Here is a 22,728-nt window from a genome sequence, read left to right on the forward strand (position 1 = left end):
TCTGCTTTCTCCACCTCTTGTTTGTTTACCTTCATTGGATTTCTCTACCTCCTGCCTTTTCTCTCTCTTTCTCTTCATCTTTTAGCCTCCTTTCATTTCCTCTCCATCTATCTTTCTTCCCGATCGACCTTCTTCTTTTCCCCCTTTCTCATGCTGGCTTGTTCTCATAAGGCTCCATGGGTGCAGCATTCTAGTCACCCATCGCAGGAAGCCAATGAAGCAATTTTGACAGAAGTCACCTTCACATGCTGGTGCGTCTTGCCCCAATTACTCCACCAACTCCCCACAGTTGCATGAGCATGCACGCCCATGGAGAATGAGCTGGCCAATTCATTATTTATTTTTAAAAATGTCCCTCTTTTCTGAGCCGCAGACCCTCTATATGACAGTAATACAATCAACCTCTTATAATGGATTTATCTTCAAGTTGTATTCTCTTTACTAGAGATATGGCATAACACTGGGTATGGCCAACCAGAGATAATTGCACATGGGGAAACAACATAAATTTAGGACAGCAGGAAATGAAAGAAATATACCTGGCATCCCATGTGTCATTATGTGCATTAGGTGACTGTATCTATCAGATACTATATTAATCAAAAGCTACAGATTATATTGAATTTAATGACACACCCAACACCAAACCAACACATCATCAAGCCGGACAGCATACATATTTAAATAGAAGTCAGTGGTGAACTGGCTTCCCAAAATGCCCATATAGTGGAAGAACAGGGAGAGCTCAACTTTAAGGGCACTAGATGGTACCCCCTTTGTTGGAACGCCCATGCACAGGGCAACTTTGAGGTTGTAGTCCTGTTGGGCATCCCTTTGGGGGTGCCACTGTAGCAAACTGTCAAGAGAAGGGATCCATACTTTGAGGTCTTCCACCCAGGTTCGGCATTAAGGGAGCCACCTTGCCTTACTCTGCGAATCGGAACTGGGAGGGAGTGGTGAGTGCTTGTCTGAAAGTTGTTGAGGAGTGAAAACAAAATTAGAAGGTCACAGTGCATATAAAATAATAGAAACTTAATGACAAAGCACACACACAAAAAACAGGTCCAATGCTAATGCCAGTGCTTATCCTGCTCCTTCCTCTTGACCACTTAATTCTGCCACCAATGTGGAGATCTTCCAGTGCAACATCAAATACAGAGTCATGTAATTTAGTAGTAGGAGGCATATTCAGGTATTTTCTAATATATATAAGGTAATGGTTTTGAAAATAATGGGCTCTTCTTCATAATGATCAACATTCTGCAATGGCGACTTTGACGTACATACAAGCTCCTGCCACAATAACATTAAGCGGCCATCAGTGTTGATGAATGAAACAAATTCATGGTCACTAAGAAATCACCTCTCTATCAAAACATCACCTATTCTGTTCTTTGTGATTCTACAAGTATGTATATTTTAGACTGAATGGGCACAACCTCCTCCAGCCAATTTCTAGATAACCCAAGGAGATCACTAGTACTTTACCGATCCTGGAAAAAGTGGTAGCTAGGCTTTCTCCAACAACAGTTCCAGGAAGGAGTTTAAAGCACCCCCTTGAGACCTGATAAACATAGAGCTGGAAAGGAGAGTTGACAAAAGTTCACCTGGAAGGAGAAAGGGGTTAAAGGAGGAAGAAAGTTAGAAGGAGTGATCAGGAAAAGACGTAAGAGGTACATCCAGGGAAGAAAGCGGCCAAGCCATTCTGCCAGATAGATCAGGAGTTACCAAATGTGTAGTTACACCCAGAGGGCTGTTAGGTTGATTATTTTTTCCTTACTTGTGCTTTCTTACTTTAGGACCCTGTGTCCTTTAGTCCAGTGCTAACAGTCACTTCTGACCACTGAATTCTGAATAACAAATCTCATATTTTTACACGTATTTGGCATCCCTGGTATATTTTCCATCCCACTTAACCTGCATAGTTGTTTCACAATCTTTATTTGTCTATTTGACTGTTAATTTAAAAGTGTTATTACTTTCTGTTCAAAAATTTCATGCTGTATATACAATGTTAAAAAAGTAACAATAGTCAAAGCATTGTTGTGCTTTAAAGGATCTGAACATTAGGATTAGCCTGTAGATAGACTATTCCACTTTAAAGAGTGGGAAATTTAAAACAACTAATTAATGGAGTTTAAATATATGCATATGTATTTTCCAGAAATAATAAAAAAAATTAAACATCCAACAAACAGAGTTCCATTACGACCAACACTCTCTCCTGAGAAATGCAGTGAAGGAATTGCCACCATGCTCAACTCTTGCTGGGATGAGAATCCTGATAGAAGGCCATGTTTTTCCACAATCAGAAGAAGACTTCGAGATGCAAGTCCTGAAAGGTAATGACAACAAAATGAGGGGGAAGCTAAAAATTATGCTCTTTTAAGTTTAGCACATTACCACTGGTGGATTTTAACTTCCTGAAATGAGATGCAACATAAAATTACTTAGACTTTATTTTAAAAGTTAGCTTTAATGTCAAATGTCACCCCATGATATTATAATGTTCTTTTTAAACTCCACATGCACCTACATCAGAGGGCTCTTCTAGTTTTACAAAGGCAAAATATCTGTTTCATTTTGTAGTAGAACAATTTAATACTTGGTGCTTGCTCAGGATCAAACTTCTCTATGGCAGGGTCACTTGTGTCGGTGTATCCCAAGCTTGACTAGACGAGAATACGCCCTGTGCAGAGCCATGCAATAGGCAGACTCCAATAACAAAGAATAAAACACAAATTGCTTTTTAAAGACGGAGTCTTGCTAATGCCAAATGTTATAAACTCAAATTGCAAGAAAATGTTCTGAATAGTGTGACCTTAGCTGTGTTCAGACAAGCTATTTTAAGTTTAGAATTTACAATTTACCATTAAATTTCTCTTTCGCTGTAATGAATGAACAGAAATACTTTACAATTATAGTAGTGTGATATCCTACAATCTCTTGTCTGCATTAGCTGCAATTAATTCGGTACAGATTGCAATTTCTAGGATGTTTATTTCTCAGGCATCATTTATAAAACTTTCAAGTGATGTAAATACTGTATGCATACAGCAAAAAACAGGAAAATTAGTACACTAGGACACTAGTACTAGTACACTATCCCTAACCCACAAGATTTATAAAACCTGGCGTATGCACATTTTCTACATAATTAACTCTTTATAAATCACAATCACCTTGTAAATATGCATATGGGAATGCATGCCCTGAAACATCCATATATGGAGTATGTTGATCAACCTCATACACAATCACGATGCCACAGAACTTCATTGGCTGGTAGAGCAGCTTCACTCCTGAATCATTGAGACTCCGTCTCCTGCATTCAAGAGCATCAGGCTGTGCTCCACAACCGAGAGCGCAAGATGATGTTCAGCTTTATAACGCCGGGTTCAGGGAAAGGCGTAAGGTAGGGGCATCTGAGGGAGTAGCCACTGTCTCCTGGCATATGTAATGATGTGATTGTTGTTACAATGAGTAGTACAGGCCATATGAGAAACTGAGGGGTCAGTCAGTCAGTTAGTTACGTTACCAACAAGCCAGCCACTACGTACAGCACCTTCATGTCTGCCAAAGCTAGTTTGCTTCAAAATAAATGAGTCATGGGCTATGGGAGCACATTTCTCAGCCACCTTATGACATGACAGACAACTTGTGCATTAATGGAATGTATTAGCTGTAACCACCAGGGGGTGCTGCAGCTCCTCAAATCCAAGACACAGTAACCTGTAACACGTTCTTGTGATAAAATGAAGGATTTTTATTTAAGTGAAGTACCTTCTCTATAAGTACATCTCCAAAATTAGGCAAAATAATTCCTTAAAAATTCTTCCTCCTTACTACCTCCTCATTTGCTGCCTGCTGCCTCCCAACTCAGACTCAATGATATGAGACAGCGGGTTCTCGTTTACGCCAGACCCAGGAGTGCTTCTGGTGCCATGCCATATCTTCTGGGAGACACTTCCAAGCCATCAGAAAAGTAGTAAGGTCGTCCCCCGACAACATCCCCTCAATAGGGTTCCTGACAGGGCTGCATTTCCAGATTCCATATCCCAAGCACCCTTGCGGGCACCCTGACTTGGTTGCGTATGAGGAATGGAATTGCTCCCTATTCCTGGCTATTGCTGATCTGTCCATTAATTTATACCGGCCGGGTACAATAGTTATTTTCTTGTCCAGCCAAACAGTTCATCTGTCCTTTTTCTCTGGCCTCCCGTTTGAGTAAAGGATCCTCTTCTTTCCTGGACGGGATACCTGTTCTTCTCTTACATAGCTTACAGTTAACAAAGGCAGCTTTATTCTCGTTCGGTCCCCTTATTGCAATATGAGTGCTGTAAAGTGCTCTGATTACATTAGGAGAACTGGACACTGTGTATATTTACCTTTTTATGTTGACAAAAACATGTTATGTTGTATGTATGAGAACCCACGCCTTACGAAAACTTGATGTCATGCCTCACCAGTCGGTTAATGGCTTTTAGCATAGCATGCATGATGGAGAGAAGCTTGGCTAAGATAGTCCTGATCTCACAGATGGGCTTAGAGTGGAGTAGGACAAACAAACTGTGATTGCCTTTACTACACTATTGGCACGTAGACTTATCTTGCTCAACTGGAAGAATCCTAACTCTCCTATTCTAAGTCAGTGTAATAAATGATATTACTGTATATACTATTTGAATCTGGAAAAAATCAAATTCGCACTTAGAGGATCTGTTCAAAACTTTTTCAAAACCATGGCAGGATCTAATCAATAACATTTTTGAATAAGCATTTATATTGGGGAAAAGACTCCTTTACCTCTTTACTACTCTCAAAGTTTCATTCTGGTTGTTGGCTGTCCTCTCTTTCTCAAGGGTGGAGGTTGAATTGAATTTAGTTTTGTTAAGTGTGACTTGACTGTATGAAACGTTACATGCTTTTAATAAATTTAATTAAAGATATTAATCGTTTTTGAAGTGTAATATGTTTGTCGCGTCAATGGACATAATAATAATAGCTTATTGATATGAATTATTTTATGTGGGCGAGTTGTCATTTGACTGGATTGGCTGTATTTCCCTCCTTGATCAAGGGTGTCCTCAGTTTCTCTGAAATGTTGCGTATGCATGGGTCACAGTTTCTGTAAATATAAGCAAGCTTTTGCGTCAAGTATTTTTATATAAACCCTAACGTTCACATGGGAATTTCTTTTTTGTGCTTACGCAAGTTTTATTAGCCAAGAGCATACTTTGTATCTGTGTTGAGTTTGTACTTTCTTGTAGTGGGATTTTTAATGGTTGCTTTGCCCACAGGATTAAAGGAATTGCTTATTTTAAACAAACTCCTTGTAAGTGTTGTGAACGTCTGTGAGTGCAGGAAGTGCAATGGACTGCTAGCCAATCCAGATTTATTTCCTGTTGTGAGACAAATTTTTGACATCCAGAATTAATATTTGCACATTTTTATGCAGATTTTATAAATCTTGTTGTTATTTATTGTTTTTCGTCTGACAGTGACATCATCATTATTTTGTGATTTTGTTTTAATTGCTGTCACTATTACTTTAAGTGTGTTTCAACTCAGGCTTAATACTTAAGTTTATTCATTTAAAATAATATTCATTTTAGAAATTATTGTAATGCCATTCTGCTTTCATTGCGTGTGCCCTCTTTTGTGGTCCCGTTACCATGACGCCTTGTGTGGTTGCCAGGGAGATGGTCATGCAGGTTGCACCTGGTGATGTCATTAATGTGATGATATTTAAGCTGGTGGGACACGGCGATTGTCATTCAGGCTATTGAAACCTTATCCATTCTGTCAAAACTTTTTAGGGTTTTTGATTTAAGGTAAGCAATCTAGTGACTGTTTTTGTGACTATGATACATGCTTTTGTGGTTTTGACCCTCACATGTATAAATTCTTGTTCAATGCTCTGGCCTGACCCTCTTTGTCCTTGTGGCTTGCCATTTTCCACCTCTTGGCAATGCACAGACATAGCTGTTTTTTTTGTTTGGAGTTTCTGAGCCACGTCCTTATGATTGACATTGCATCACATGTTTAAAAGTTGGTGGCATCCATAGACTTATATACCAAACCTTGGATTGTTCTCTTGTTGAAAATAAAACATGCTACCATTCTCTTGCTCTTTACCCTTGAAGAACAATTTTACCAACTGGCTCCCCAGTATTTCAGATCACTGTTGTTTCCTGACTAAGAATATAAATGTCTCCTTGCTTTTTTTATCTCTTGGTTGTTCTGGGTCATCTCATCATGCTCATGTCAACCTTGTAGAGAGGTTTACTTACCTCGGCAGTGACATTCATGTCTCTGGTGACTCTTCCTATGAATGTGCATATTTTCACAGTCAGATCTACGTAAGCAAAATGTTATAAATTAGGTCCCTGATTACCTTCTCCTGCAGTGGGTTGGCACCCTGCTCGGGATTGGTTCCTGCCTTGTGCCCTGTGTTGGCTGGGATTGGCTCCAGCAGACCCCCGTGACCCTGTGTTCGGATTCAGCGGGTTGGAAAATGGATGGATGGATGGATTACCTTCATTGACTCTGATTGCCTTTTCATCATGCAAGGCATAATTGTTTAGACTCTTCACTTTGTTTCTTTTGCCTAAATTCTAGAATATCATAAATAATAATAATAATAATAACAGTAATTCTTTACATTTGCATAGTGCTTTTTCTCACTAATCAAAGTGCTTTAGTGAGAGGGGAGCCACTTCAGCCACCATTAATGTGTAGCATCCACCTGGAGGATGGGAAGGCAGCCATTTTGCACCAGTACGCTCACCACACATTAGCTATTAAGTGGTGAAGAGGTGAGAGACATAGCAAATTAGAGACAGGGATTGATTAGGGGGCCAGAGTGACTAGCCCATGGATGCTGTTTTAGCCAGAACATTGGGAAACACCCTGCTTTTTATGAAGCCAGGATGCCCAGGGATCTTTTATGTCCACAGAAAATCAGGACCTCGGTTTTAAGTCTCTTCCGAAGGATGGCACCATGTTTAGAGAATAGTGTCTCAATCACTGCGCTGGGTTATTGGTATCCACATTCAGACCACAGGGTAAGCACCCCCGGCTGGCCTCACCAACACCTCTTCCAGCAGCAGGTCTACCATCCAATTACTGCCCCAGCCCGAACATGCTTAACTTCAGGGGGATGACCTCTTGTGAAGTGCATGTGGTATGGCTGCTGTCAGTCGAAGAAGTTGACAATATACCTTACATGTGTGATATGGAAGTTTGGTGTTTAGTTCTACTACAGTATTGCTCTTATCTACTGGGGTACAAATCTTAGGCCTGGTCTTGGTCAGTGACACGCTTGATAGATTAACTGAAGATGCTTAATGTCCCATGTGTATGAGAGGGCCCTGTAATGGACTGGTAATTTGTCCAGTCCTGGTTCATGCATTGCACCCGATGTTGCCAGACTCCTGTAACTCTGAACTGGACCAAGTGTGTGTGAGGGTGTTACACTATGTTCTTTGTCATTACCCAAGATCATACTCTGTATGTTTCACTAAGTCATTGAGCAAGACCTACACAGAATGGTAATGCACCCTTTTATTATGACTAAGACCCTTGTAGAAATCTCACACTGTACACTCAGATGAAGGTATAGATTTTCAATTTAATAAAGTGATGGCAAGATGGATTCCAAGAGTCCGGCATTGCCCTGTGAATTCATTTCTTATTGCATTGAATATTTTGTACCTGTATGATAAAATTACAGACTTATAGACTCCTGATTTTTTTTTTAGTCATGCCAACATTCTTGATAACATGGTGAACAAACTTGAAAAATATGCCAATCACCTAGAAGAAGTGGTGGAAGAAAGAACCAATCAACTTACAATTGAAAAAAGAAAGATAGACAAACTTCTTTCCAGCATGCTGCCCAGGTAAATCATTCAACACATACATTGTACTGCGATGGCCGGGGCACACGAGTCCTGTGAGTACGTTTTATAAAATAACACTGGAGTGATCATCCACTTCAACACCAGGTAAGTATGAAGGGGTTTACCAAATCAAATTAGGAAAAAATAGTTTCTTGATGAACATGGAAATGTAACATTTGTTATTATCATATGTTTGGCTAACAACTTTTATCCAAGACAACATACACATCCATGATACATTACAGCTGATTACAGATGTTGATTACCATGGCTGAGAGTCACACAATAAGTCACCTTACACGCCTCTCCCAAAATTCTATAAAGACACTACAAAAAGTTTAATAGTCAACCAAAAACTTTTAATAGTTAATAAAACGTATGTTTAATTAGTCATGAATGTATTAATAACATAAATAACCAGCAATAAAGTTGAATAATCTTTATATATAATACGCTACCATGGCTGTCTGTTTGTCTGTCCAGGATTTTAAATCACCTGTAGCTCGCAAACCATTTGACCTGTTCACCTGAAATTTGGTACACTTATACTACATGACGTCTACTATCCACACTTGTGGTGATGATTGACCTCCAAGGTTATTCCTCTTTTTATTTGTATTTTATTTTATTGTAGAATCAGCTCTCGGCAGCAGCCGGCTGTGTTGCGCATGCATATGGGCGCCGTTCTCTTTCCTATCACCTTCGCCGTCACTTCCCCTAACTCTTCATATCTTAAATCATTCTTGAGGCAGATTGAAGACTTAAGTGCCAGTTTAAGTGAAAAATTAAGGGAAATGTACTAAGTAACTGCAACATAAACACTGACTTAATCAGTTTTAACGTGAAAAGTTGCTGACGAAAGAAGGGAAGACGCAGGGTGGAGAAAAGAAGAGCTGCTCAGGAAGCAGCAAGCGCATCAACTTACAGAGCAAATGAATGATCAACGTACAGAGAAAGAGGATGAAAATTATGAACGCTCAAGTCAAGTGTATTCACTGCACGTTATCATGCAGTGTGCCGTTATTGGTGATAATAATGAATAATACAAAATATACAAATACAGCAAAAAAATACACTCAAATAAGTTGTCGAAATCTTCAACACACTTCTTAAACATGAAGTTGAACCAGAAACCTTGACAACCTTTTAAGAAGAATCTGAATGAGATGCTGGGACAGTTTGGCTAATAGCTAAACAAATGAGCTTGATGGACTGAATGGCCTCCACTTGCTTGTTGAGCTTCTTATGTTCTTATGTAAGTAAATAAAGTAAGATTTGCCAATAAGTACTAACAAACAATCAAGATTCTAGTCCAGAAATTCCAAAGGTTCAAAACTGAAAGTCTCCAACGGGTCATGCTAAACTAACTAAGACCAAAAGCCTCAAGACAGAGCCTGCAAATGCCAAAGCAACAATCCTCAGACAGCAAACGCAGGGGCGACTCAGCAGGCCACGTGATTTCTGTTACAATGCAGGCAAAATGATTGTGCTTCAAATAAAATTTTCCTAATATGTTTTATAATTTAAATTGGATGTTTTGAATGTCAGAAATTTTTAGGCATAATTATTTTTATTTTTATTAAATTTCTTGAATTACACGTATTAGGTTTATTATGTTTTCATTTTACCGCTGTGCTATTTTGTATTTTTTAAGTAGCCAATGTAGAATCACTAATCACTAATGCTTCTGAGATGAACAGTGAACTGAGTGAATTGCTGTTTTTTGAGAGAATTATGGTTCAATGATATTTCGTGTTCTTTTCCCACTTTGAGTTTGGTTTGTGTTTTGATTTGCTGCCTGATTTCAGACTCTCACAAATTTGACTTTAGTTTTGTCCTTTCTTACGAATCATCTTTGGATGTCTTTTTGCCAGTTCTTTCTGCAGCGGTGAAGTCTGAGTTTAAAAAAACTATTATGACTATTATTGATATTACAAATATCAGTCTCAATCCAATGTACTAATTCCTTTTATAATTTTAAACACTTCAATCATTTCACCTTGTAATCTCTATTTATATAAACTGAAAAGGTTCAGCTCCTTTGATGTTTCCTCATAGCTCATATCTCTCACTATCAGAATCTGCCTAGTTGCTCTTCTCTGGACTTCTTTTAGTGCTGCTATATCTTTTTGTAGCCCTGAGACCCAAACTGCGTGTAGTACTCCAGTACTTATTGTCTAAAGGATCTTCACACTACCACCCACCAGTTTTGGGGACTCTTATTCAATTATTCGCTGTCCTCAACTCTCCATTCATTAAGGAATTACTTCTTGAGTCACTAACTCTGGAACTCTTTCCCCAAGTAAAAGACATAGTGCCCTGCACTGATGTTGGGCAAGCACTACATCCTTTCTTATTAAATGCCATTCCTTCCCCATGTCTAACAGTCCAACAACCATCCACCAACCCAGTCCTGACCACGTCCCCTTAACATAGTCGGTACGACTTTGCGCCAACTGCACTGGGCCCAACGGCCAACCTTGCAGGATTACTTATTCTATCAGTGTTTCTGTTGTGAGACTATGGAAGCAGCTGTAATTTCATTGTGGACTCATATGGAGCTGTAGGGTGGCATTCATTCTGAAAATGTACCATAATGAAGCAATTTTTGTAACTTACATGTGGGATGGATAATGCTTCATTTTTTCATCCTGCCTTAATATTTTAGGTGTTTACATCAGTGTGGCTGTTACTCACTTTCATTCTGATAACCCAGTTCAATATGCAATATAATTTTAATTCAAGTCCCAATTCCAAATAAAACTTTTTTCTTATGACGCTTAGCACAAATGCACGTAAATTAGTTATGCGCCCTTTGCAATGTCACATTTTGACGCCAGTTGTAAAATAACTTCCATTCTCAAAGTTTCATTGCAGAGCAGCTTATGGCTGGGAAATCAGTGGAACCTGAAAGTTACGAGTCTGTGACCATCTTCTTCTCTGACATTGTTGGCTTCACCAATATGTGTTCAAGGAGCTCTCCACTTGAGGTGGTCAGCTTGCTTAATGATCTGTACAGCTTGTTTGACGACATTATTATGAACTACGATGTTTATAAGGTAAATATAGACTTCACCTTTATGTTTCTTATGTGTGTGTTTGAGATGATGATCTGTCATACTTGTGCAAATGATGGTATTGCTGTTTTGTTTCATCCACTAACCCTAGATATTGAACTCACAGATATATATTTAGTTACCCTGAAATAAATATGCAATAAAATAATTACATTTTCTTAACTTTATCTTAATTTCTTTGAAAAAATAAAAAGCATGAATGTTTTGGAAACAGGATATGATAAGACAGATGGAGAATGAATGAAAAATGACGGGAATCAAATTAAATAATGTGGCCTATTGAGTTGATGTGGGCTGGATGAATATTATACTGTGATAAAGACCATGTTTGACCACAAATACTGGTTGATTATGGCACTGAAGAGTTACATGGTGCTTAAAGAGTTCATTCTATATGTGAGAAAACTGAACTGCTAAGGCACTGCAGTGGATCTGGCATAGATAACAGAGACATTAGTGTCCAAGTGCTTTATGGGTTTCCATTAGAACAAGGCTAGGATTGATGAATAGCTGAAAAGGCCTCTAGAGGATCAGGAGGACAATAGAAGGAGTTTAGAAGCCACTAACAGAACATACCCTTCTGGACTGCAGAAAATATCTTGAAAGGTTCCAAGTGTATCCTGCACCTGGCAAGCAGTGAAAATTAGTGGCATCCTTGCTGTGGAATATCATTTAATAATGGGATGATAGTAGATAGATAGATAGATAGATAGATAGATAGATAGATAGATAGATAGATAGATAGATAGATAGATAGATAGATAGATACTTTATTAATACCAAGGGGAAATTCACAAATCCCAAGGGGAAAGTACAGAGACAGATCATGGTCTGTACAACCCAGAGATCTGCTAGCTCTAGTAGCCTATGAGCAACAGAAGGAGTGTGATGAAAGGTTTGCCATACAGGACTGTAGAGAGGAGACAGTCTTCAAGTAAGTAGTCAACTGAAAGGAGATAGAAAAAGAACAACAATCTAGTGAAACAAAAAAAATTCAAACCTATAGACTTCAAGATCTCATTGGCCTGGGGATTTGTAAAAGACACAGTGGGTCAGGACACTAAAGGAGATGGAATCTTGTAATTTTAAGAATTGTGCCAAGTATGGAGAAGTACCTTTAGGGGGGCAGATAAAGGCAAAGTCAGGGAACAGGCAAAATGGTCAAATACCAGAAAAAGCCATGGAGACAAATTGATAAAAGCAAAATTGCAAGGCACAAAAGTGGTCAAACATTCTTGCCTTTTTCAAGAGCCAAATAATCCTAAAACTAAAATGAGTTTGACTTCTGTTAATTCACAGTGTGGCAAGTTATATTCTATTATTTCAGAAGAGAATCAACACAAGCACACAGACTGCTGTGCCTTTTCATCTTATATGGACAGTGCAGAATTACTCAGGTCATGTGATCTCCACATCATAGGACAGGCAGTGGGCCTAGCAACCAGAACTAATACGCACAGCCATGCAATGATACCATAAAATAATGACAATGATGGTAGAAACCCTGTCTTTTTGGATATGTCATGATGTCAGCATGATGCAAAATGAAAAAAAATTCAAACATATTGTAAAAATGCCCTGGGGGAGCCTCCACTCAGATGCATGACTGAGAATATCCTGGTAACATTAGACGCAAGGCAGGACTTGGGACTTCGGTCCTTTGTAGGTCCTTGATACACACGTAGTGAATGAACAGGAAACGACTGGACACAGAACTAAAGCCCATACTGATACACATTTATATAGCGGTGTAGTTTAGAAACAACAGTTAACCTTGGCTGAATGTCTTTGGGAATATGGAAGGACAACAAAAGTACATGAATGAACACCCATACAGGAAACGACTGGACACAGAACTAAAGCCCAGAACCGTAGATCTGTGAGGTAAGACCGCTTAGTACTGCACCAGCTTAGATACAGTAATTGTAAGAACACAGAGCATGTCTGAGGATTATTATTAGTGAGTGAAACATGATCAGGAGAGGTTTTTAGAAACTAACTTTGACAATAAAAAGTTGATAATAAGTTTAATCCACTGAAGGATAATACATGAAGTGACCATGACGTCTAAATACGTCACCTCTATGATGTAATCAGTGAGTGGTCAAGTGATGGCATTGCAGAAACAAACTCCTTCAAACAAGTCATAAAACAAAACAAAAAAATAAGCCTCAGAAACAAAATTATAAGGAAAAAACCCCCATGAAATATACAAAATGCACTTACAACAATGTATTAATGTAACAGTAATGAAGAAATCAATCAATAAAAAATATAGACATGTAAAAAAAGGTCAACCAAATACATTTTACTTATTTATCTATTGTTTTTTTAGAATAATGCATGAACAAAATGCATAGTGCTTATACAGTATATCATTTTTTCATTTATAAACTGCAGATTTTTAATTAAAATAATAAAGAAAGTAGTGCTATGAAATTTCTTCCTGATTGATGACAGATTGATTCTGATTCTTAATTACATATTTGGTTTTGTACATTAATGTAACAATTTGATACAAACATAAATCATATAAATCTACACCACCTCAAAATCCTGGGTTCACATTCTAAAAATGGCGCTGTCCTTCAGATGAGATGTAAAACCAAGGTCCTGACTCTCTGTGCTCATAAAAGATCCCTGGGCATCCTTTGTAAAGAGCAGGGTGTATCCCGATTTCCTGACTAAGGAGTCTCCCATGGCCTAGTCATTCTGGCCCTCTAATCATCCCCTGTCTCTGATTGTCTCTCTCCCTCTCACCACTTCACCACCTAATAGCCATTGTGTAGCGAGCATACTGGTGCAATAATGGCTGCCATTGCATCATCCAGGTGGCTTCCCATTCACTGATGTGCTTTGAGTAGCATGAAAAGCACTATATAACTATAAACAGTTATTATTATTATTATTATTTATTATTAACCCAGCTAATGTCTTTATGCTGTTTGCCAATTCTTCCCAAATTGGAACAGTAGATTCTATCTATGTCATTTGTGTCATTTTTGGAGTTCTATTTCCTGCTGTTATTCATTTTTATCATTTTATTGCTACCCTTTTTATTTGCTATACTGTATTAATCTCTGATGGGAGATTGTCCTTTCACATAACCTTTGGGGGTCAGAGTGCAAAGTCAAGCATTGTACAACTGCCCTTACAGCAATTTTCAGGTTAAGGGCCCTGCTCAAGGGCCTATCAGAGTTGGATCCTTTCTGGCAGTAACAGGACTTGAGATTGCAAACTTCAGGATATCAGTGCCAAACCTTAGCCTCAGAGTCACAATTTGTGATTATTTTTCTCATAGTTGACTTGACTTTCTGCGGCCATGCTGCTGTTGACAATGATGTCTGCTGCTGGTGAGGTGGTACACTGGCTGCGTGACATGTGATATCATTTTGCAGACACTACTTAAGAGGGTGGCTCATTTAATTCAATATCCAAACTTTGGATGAATTCTAAAACAAATAAACAATGTACTTTGCAGTGTAGTTAGGGTTAAGAATTCCAGTTCTTGCTAGTACTTAAACTTTCATATTTGATTTTAATTTAAGTCTTGGCACATGGTATAACCATGTTTGACTTTAGACCCTCACAAAGTTTTTTTGACTTCTGTATTGTAGTATACTCATAAGGGCTTTTTGCTTATTTAAAGTTTTTTGGGCCAAATATGTGTGGATTTATTCTGACCCAAGGCCTATAGTTTTTGCAGTTAGGTTCGGTGGTTTGTCTAAACTGACCCTGTGTGTGACAGTCTGAGAGTATGAGAGAGGTTTCCACAGCACCTTGTCCAGGGTGAGTTTTTGCCTTACTGCTTAGACTATCCACAAGCCTAAAACAGGCTTAAGCTTTTTCAGAAAATGAATGGACAGATGGTTAACAGATTTAACTTGTGGCAGTTACATCTTCACTTTAGAGCATTAAGTCAGAAAAAAGAGATTAATCTGCCAGCTAATTCATGTTATTAAGTACTGTTTTTGGCCTAAACTGCAGTAGAAAGCAGAACACATCAGTGAGCTCTGTAAGCCAGCATTCATACTATAAAATAATTCTAAATGATTATCTCCAATATTTTCAATTTTTGCATACAGGTAGAGACCATTGGCGATGCCTATATGGTAGCAAGTGGTCTTCCCATACGAAATGGAGTTAAGCATGTTGAAGAAATCGCCACAATGTCCTTGCACTTCCTTAGTTCAGTCATGAATTTCCATATCAGACACCTGTCAAATGAAACACTGAAGCTTCGTATTGGGTTAAACACAGGTAAGTCAAGTGACATAAATCTAAAATGGCTTGAAAGATTTACTGATCTGAATCTTGAAGAAAGCAATTTTGCACATAATTAGCTCACCTTATTACAATGGCCATTTTATTAACTGGGAGACCTATTCCAACACGAGCAGTAATCAAAGCTGGACAGGATATCAGATTATTAAGAAGGCTCATGCACACATCCATACTCATCCAAACAAGAGCAGTTGAGAGCTGCTGATCAACCTCAACCTGTTGTCTTTGGATGTGGAAGAAATAATAGAGTAACCAGATAAAACCAAGTTGGACTCAGAGAATACATGCAAACTCCACACAGACAGTTGTGAGGCTGTGATGTGAGCCCAGGGATCTTTAGCCATGAGGCAAATCTCATACAATTGTAAGATACACAGTCAAAAAGAATAAAAAAATATTTAATTAAGAAAGGAAACAATTCAGTACTTTTACCTTAGAGTTTAAAATGAGTAGATTGTTAACTGACGCACCACGAGATGCAATATTGTCAGAAACAGGGCGAGGCTTGAAACCAGAGGGAATAGTAGATTAAGCATCAAACCATGAACAAGAAACCTGAAAGGCAAACTAAATGGAACTTTAACAGATTCTTTTTGAAGATTATCCACAACCTTGGACAACATAAAAGTGCACAACACCAACCTTTATATCGTTGGAAAATGACTTCACCTTTTAGGCACTTCTGGTTGTCCCATGATAGCAATGAGCATAGAGATAGTAAAGAAAATAGCTTCAAAATGACTGCTCCAGTAAAAAAAACAAAATGGTGGCATTAAAATACAAGAAATATTTTTATCTCTATCTAAACAAAATCAAACATGAAAAATTATTAAAAAAATTAAATTCTAAAGATTCTAAAATTTAAATACACAGATATAATATAGGGCAGCACGGTGGCGCAGTGGTAGCGCTGCTGCCTCGCAGTTAGGAGACCCATGTTTGCTTCCCGGGTCCTCCCTGCGTGGAGTTTGCATGTTCTCCCCATGTCTGCGTGGGTTTCCTCCGGGCGCTCCAGTTTCCTCCCACAATCCAAAGACATGCAGGTTAGGTGGATTGGCGATTCTAAATTGGCCCTAGTGTGTGCTTGGTGTGTGGGTGTGTTTGTGTGTGTCCTGCGGTGGGTTGGCACCCTGCCCAGGATTGGTTCCTGCCTTCTGCCCTGTGTTGGCTGGGATTGGCTCCAGCAGACCCCCGTGACCCTGTCTTCGGATTCAGCGGGTTAGAAAATGGATGGATGGATGGATATAATATAAAAGAAACAGAGAAGTAGTGAAAGAAAAATACCAACAAAACTTAACTTTTAACAGTTTGAAAAGAAAATGCTGTCTTTCAAGTCACACCTGAAACCTGACCTTTATTTGAGCTATTTACCTGAAATATTTGCAACTTGTAAATACGTCTCTGCATTAATATAAGACAAGGAGACGGTGTGAATGATGATTCCTTATTAAATTCCAAATCATAATTTGAAGGATGATTATATTTTCATGTGTTCTAAAATACCAGCCATCTGTTCAACACAAATGTGCAATCAAACATTAAAATATAAATTTAACTTGTCATTATCTTGTACAGCTTAGATTTGTATCATTTTATTCTATTTCAATCATAGGGGAAAGGCTAAGCACAGCAGGTGCCTGCCTGCCGCTTGTTACACCTGATCTTTTGATGTAAGTCATTGCACAATGCATTACTAAATGAGAAGAATACTTCAAATATCAGAAACAGAATGGAAATTGTTTCTTTTGTTTTCAATCATATCTGAGTAATCGACCTTCTATTTTCATGCAGGCAAATGTAAAAGTGCTTTAAGCTGTCTAACAAACAGCTTAAAATATGTTGTAAAAAGAAGATGCATATTTCCCACTCTGAAGTTCTTTATATATCTCGCATGTTACTGGTCACACAAGGCTGTACATGCCAACATTCCCACAAATATGCCAGTTTATACTATCTGAATTCTTCACGAGCAAACAAACATTAACCACAGAATGCAAATAATGAATAAAAATGGGCACAGTTTGTTCTGGCTTTAAGAGACTGTTGCTACTGTAACTTGCTGTAGCCAGGGATGTGCAGCACTAATCAGAAAGACCTATCATAGACTAATGAGCATCATTGGCATAGGCCAGAAGCCCATGTTTAAGTTACTAAGAACTAGTGGGTGGAAGAAATGTTGCACAAAAACAACTTGGGTATCAGTGTTTCTAACTATAAAATGTATTACTAAAGAAACCAAACACATAAGAAAATATAAGGAGGAGAGAGGTGTACTATTATGACTCCTGTAGTACATAGAGTAAAGATTTCTAGCAAGCCCATGTGCCAGGATGGCAAAAAGAAGCTTAACTTTGACACCATTATGGGGACCACAAGGAAATACTTCAGTTACATACTGTAGATATTTAGATATGAGTGCATGCCTAGATTAACTAGCTTCTACAGAACAAACAAAACATTTTCAATACTTAAAGAAACAAAAAACAAAAAACTGTACATGAAATGATATATGTTCAAAAACAATGAAAGAAATGAAGTGCAGAATGAAGAGACACACAAAACTGTGCTAAGATAGAAAAAATAGAGCAAGAGATGAGGAAAAGAATCAGACACATAAACAGGAGTTAATCAGAGAGAATAATCAGGGATTAAAATAATATGAGCACCAAAACCATCAGATGAGTGCCAAATATTGAAGTCATAATGCGAGCCAAACATATGTTACCAAAGTAACAGAATAATCAACTAGGATCAGTGATGTTATCTGCAATCATGTGATCTCATCGCATCGCCTCAATGACAACACAGGCCAGGGTAACCTGTAAACCAATGACAGTGAAACAATTGTCAAAACCCCAAACCAACATAATAAATTAGAGTTTTATACTCAAAAACCCAAATTGGGGGAGAAAAAACCAACATAGCCAGTCTTTCAAAAAGTTAAAAATGCAGCCAATGTTTCCCCAGGAATACATTTATGAGAAAAGGGGTTAATTATGATGTTACAATGCCATTCAAATTCTTGAATCCCATTAATAAAAATCGACCATAACAGGAGGTGGGCTGAACACACCCCAAGGAGACGAGTTTGTTCCTCCGAAACCCCCTCTTAAACGTTGATACAATGGGAAACACAGTTTTTTTTTTTTACCTCCTCTTTGCTCAATTGGCTGCTGGCTTGCTGCTGCTGTTGCTGCCATGCCATATGATCTGCATCTTGTGAGGCACTTCGAACATTTAAAAGCCTGTACATCTGCTGTCCTACTCTTTGTCTGATATTTCTGGCCCCGGGCGTGGCTAAATCTTTTGGCACAAAGTCTTGTCTCATGGGATGTGATTTCTTGATATTCTTTAGTTTATAATTTAAAAATGGAACAAGAATCTGAAAATCTAACAACATCACATTAAAGTTCGATAAACTCTGAAAAGAATGATACCAAACATATATATGAAGGTTTTAAAATAAGCCCGATTTAAAGTGGGACAAAAAAGTGACATAAAATCGTTGCACAAAACCGTTGCACTTTTAGGCTCAGGATTTTATATATAAAGAGTAGATATAGGCGGCACGGTGGCACAGTGGGTAGTGCTGCTGCCGCGCATTTAGGAGACCATCCTTGCATGGAGTTTGCATGTTCTCCCCGTGTCTGCGTGGGTTTCCTCCGGGTACTCCGGTTTCCTCCCACAGTCCAAAGGCATGCAGGTTAGGTGCATTGGCGATTTTAAATTGTCCCTAGTGTGTGCTTGGTGTGTGTGTGCCCTGCCTGGGGTTTGTTTCCTGCCTTGTGCCCTGTGCTGGCTGGGATTGGCTCCAGCAGACCCCGTGACCCTGTAGTTAGGATATAGTGGGTTGGATAATGGATGGATGGATGGAGAGTAGATATATGTATATATACTGTATATATAGAGGCTAAGAACAGCAGATAAATGTGATAAGCACTGAGCTTGCTGCCATCTTCCAACTAAAGAGACCTGGGATTTATCTTTATCATTTGTCTCAAAATGCCCATGCCCTGTTGGTTGGGTTTCACAGTTCTGGCTTGATATGAGCACATGTAGGTGCGTGTGTGTGTTTTTGTGTGTGTGTATGTTTCAGTATACTCATCCCATCCACCACTTCACCAGTCAAGCTTTGGTTTTTGGGTGCAGTGCCTTGAAGCATTTAGAGAACATATACTAGTGTCAGAAAAACAAAATTACATTTGAAGAACAAACACAATGACCAATCCACAGCAAACTGGCTTTAGTAAATCAAAAGAAGAAGGTAGAGCACCATGTGAACATTTATGCTGGCATTTTGAGCACCAGTAATATGAAATCATGCTACATTTCATTTCTGTCTTTCAAAGTTTAAGAACCAGCCTATGTGTCAAGCATTCCTTCAAAGTTCCTGATTGGTTGGCTCTCTTTTTATTCCTTACTCATAGCCTGTTTCTTGAATATTAACTCATAATCTAAACACATGAAGACATTTATTTACATAATCAACATCTGCTGGAAGACAGTCACATTAGGAGGGCACCAGGGGTGTTCTCTGTGACAGAACAGTGGGCTCTGCATTGTGCCCATTAAGTCTGGGGTAGGCTTTGGCTCTACATTACTCTGTGCTAGGAAATGCAAGTTCAGAAACATGACTGATGAACTCATCACAGAAAAGTGACAAATCTGAAAATGGAGTGAATTTACACACAGGTAGAAGTAGATCAATAGTACTTGGCCATTGCAAACTTTTCTGCATATTCATTTTCTGTTTCACAAACCTTCATCAATGAGACATTTTCACTGTTAAATTGATGATACATAATGTAGAAAGATCATCTGAATGAGGATGCCCAAGCAAATTTCTAATTCATGCAATGTGTGTGTTCTAAAAATGTCCTGTTCTTCTAATAGGTTCTGGTACTACACAGCCCTAAAATTCAATTACATGGGTTCAACAAAAGGATAGATGAATGGAAAAATCTCATTTGCACTTAAATTATCAGAGAAATACAATACAATACAATGCAATACAGTTTATTTTTGTATAGCCCAAAATCACACAGGAAGTGCCGCAATGGGCTTTAACAGGCCCTGCCTTTTGACAGCCCCCCAGCCTTGACTCTCTGAGAAGACAAGGAAAAACTCCCAAAAAAAACCTTGTGGGGAAAAATGGAAGAAACCTCGGGAAAGGCAGTTCAAAGAGAGACCCCTTTCCAGGTAGGTTGGGCGTGCAGTGGGTGTCAAAAGTAGGGGGTCAATACAATACAATACACAGAACAGAACAATTCCTTAATACAGCATAATAATAAAAATTTTAGAAGTACGGTTCTATGAAATGAGGGTCATGCTGTTTATCATTTTGCAGAGGTGAAGATGTAATTATCATTTCTGTTTTCTTCCATAGGTCCTGTGGTTGCTGGGGTTGTTGGAACAACAATGCCAAGGTACTGCCTGTTTGGAGACTCAGTGAATATGGCATCCAGGATGGAGAGTAACAGCCTGCGTTAGTATATCCAATATTTAATTTAACTGTAATATAAGTTTCTTAAACTCTCTTGAAACAATTCAGGGTACTGGGGTGGCTGACACCCAACAAACAGCATTGGGCACAAAGCAGGAAGCTACCATAAACAGAATACCAGTGCATAATGAAGTCAAGGAAAAAGTCAGTTTTAATTAAGCAAAGAAGTAGCCCTGAACTGAGCAATCAGAGGTAATGGAGTGTGCCAGTCCGCCTTGTACTTCTGCTGTATTGTGCCATCAATGAAAAAAAACTGCACTGCAATGTCAGAGTTAGTGCAGCCCTTTGTGTGCTGTCTAGCACTTAAAGAACAATGCGACAATGAAAGTTTTATATGTTGTTATATTTTGACAGGTAGTAACAAACAAAGGTAAATGCAAGGACACTTTTATACCATTACAATAACTTCTCCATGCTCTGAATGAATACTCTTCATACTAGAATTTTTATTTAAGCAATTACTGAAGCCATCAGCCATTTCATGAATTAATAAAGCCTCGTCAGAACAATTTGGATGAGAACAGGCCATTCAGCCCAACAAAGCTTGCCAGTCCTATCCACTTTATTCTTCCACTAATAACATCGAGTTTTGAAAGTCCCTAAAGTCCTACGGTCTACCATACTATGTGGTGGTAGCTTATTCCATTTGTCTATGGTTCTCTGTGTGAAGATGTGAAGAAAAAATCCTAATGTTTGAATGAAATTTACCCTTTACCCAATCTCTACTCATAGCTCATACTTCTTATTTCCAGAATGAGTGTAGTTGAACTTCTCTGGACTTTTTCTAGCCTCCAGATGAGGCCTCTCTAGTGTGTTATAAATCTTGAGCAGAACCTTCTTGGACTTGTACTCCACACATCAGGGTGCTATATAACCTAAAATTCTGTTTGCCTTCTTAATGGCTTCTGAACACTGACTGGCAGTTGAAAGAGTCGAGTCCACTGTGTCCCCTAAATCTTTCTCATAAAGTATACTTTCGATTTTCAGACCTCCCATTGTATATTTAAACTAAATATTTTTACTTTGTACATGTAATACTTTACATTTACTTACATTAAATATCATCTGTCACAAATCTGCCCAAGCCTGTATGCTGTACAATTTGCTCTATAATGAATTAGTGGATTGGTGATCAGATTCTGTATATTAGGGTCCCTAAGTGGAGTTTGCATGTTCTCCCCGTGTCTGTGTGGCTTTCCTCCGGGTGCTCCGGTTTACTCCCACAGTCCAGACATGCAGGTTAGGTGCATTGGCGATCCTCAATTGTCCCTAATGTGTGCTTGGTGTGTGTGTGTGTCCTGTTGTGGGCTGGCGTCCTGCCTGGGATTTGTTCCTGCCTTGCGCCGTGACATTGTGTTAGGATATAGCGGGTTGGAAAATGGCTGACTGCCTGGCTGGCTATATATTAACCTTGTGAATAAATAGAGCAACTGCTGAAAATAAAATACATTTAAAAAAAATATCAGTCATATTTGAAAAGAGATTGCAGTACCTGTATACACCTATCCAGGCTTTGGTGCTAAAGTGGCCTGTTCTTTTTCCTCACAGTCTTCAGCACTAGTCAATAGTCATCACCAGTACTGTCTGTGTAAAGATTGCATGTTGTCACTGTTTAGTTTTGCATTTGGTTCTGGAAGCCTGGTTTCATCGTAAAGATGTGCTAAGTTATTGTTATGTTCTTAATTCAATCTTTGTCTTAGCTCCTGATTGGCCATTTTTAACCATGTACACCTATCTAATAAATGCCAGTCTGCCATTTATTTTCAAAATTCGTTCTGAGCAAACTGTCCATTTCTTTCCCACCATGCCCTCAAAATATTGTAAACTATCAGTTGGTGGATCTATAATTTCAGTAGCTCACTCATCTCAACCCTTAATGTTCATTTGTATTAAGCCACCAAATTATGTTTAATTCATTATCACATTTCTTGACACGTTCCTGGCATTCCTAATCCACTAG

The 22,728-nt window shown here is 38.6% G+C and overlaps 1 protein-coding gene across 1 annotated transcript in view; it reads left to right on the plus strand.

The window, feature by feature from the left end:
- The window catches only part of gucy2g (guanylate cyclase 2g), a 149,357-nt gene that overhangs the window by 91,229 nt on the left and 35,400 nt on the right, over positions 1-22,728 (plus strand). The window contains exons 15-19 of the mRNA XM_039736268.1: positions 2,165-2,342; positions 7,764-7,904; positions 10,771-10,963; positions 15,067-15,241; positions 20,652-20,750. Coding sequence (XP_039592202.1) covers positions 2,165-2,342; positions 7,764-7,904; positions 10,771-10,963; positions 15,067-15,241; positions 20,652-20,750 — 786 coding nt within the window. The remainder of the gene's footprint in view (positions 1-2,164; positions 2,343-7,763; positions 7,905-10,770; positions 10,964-15,066; positions 15,242-20,651; positions 20,751-22,728) is intronic.

This window comes from Polypterus senegalus, chromosome 1 (genome assembly GCF_016835505.1).
Source record: "Polypterus senegalus isolate Bchr_013 chromosome 1, ASM1683550v1, whole genome shotgun sequence".
NCBI lineage: Eukaryota > Metazoa > Chordata > Cladistia > Polypteriformes > Polypteridae > Polypterus > Polypterus senegalus.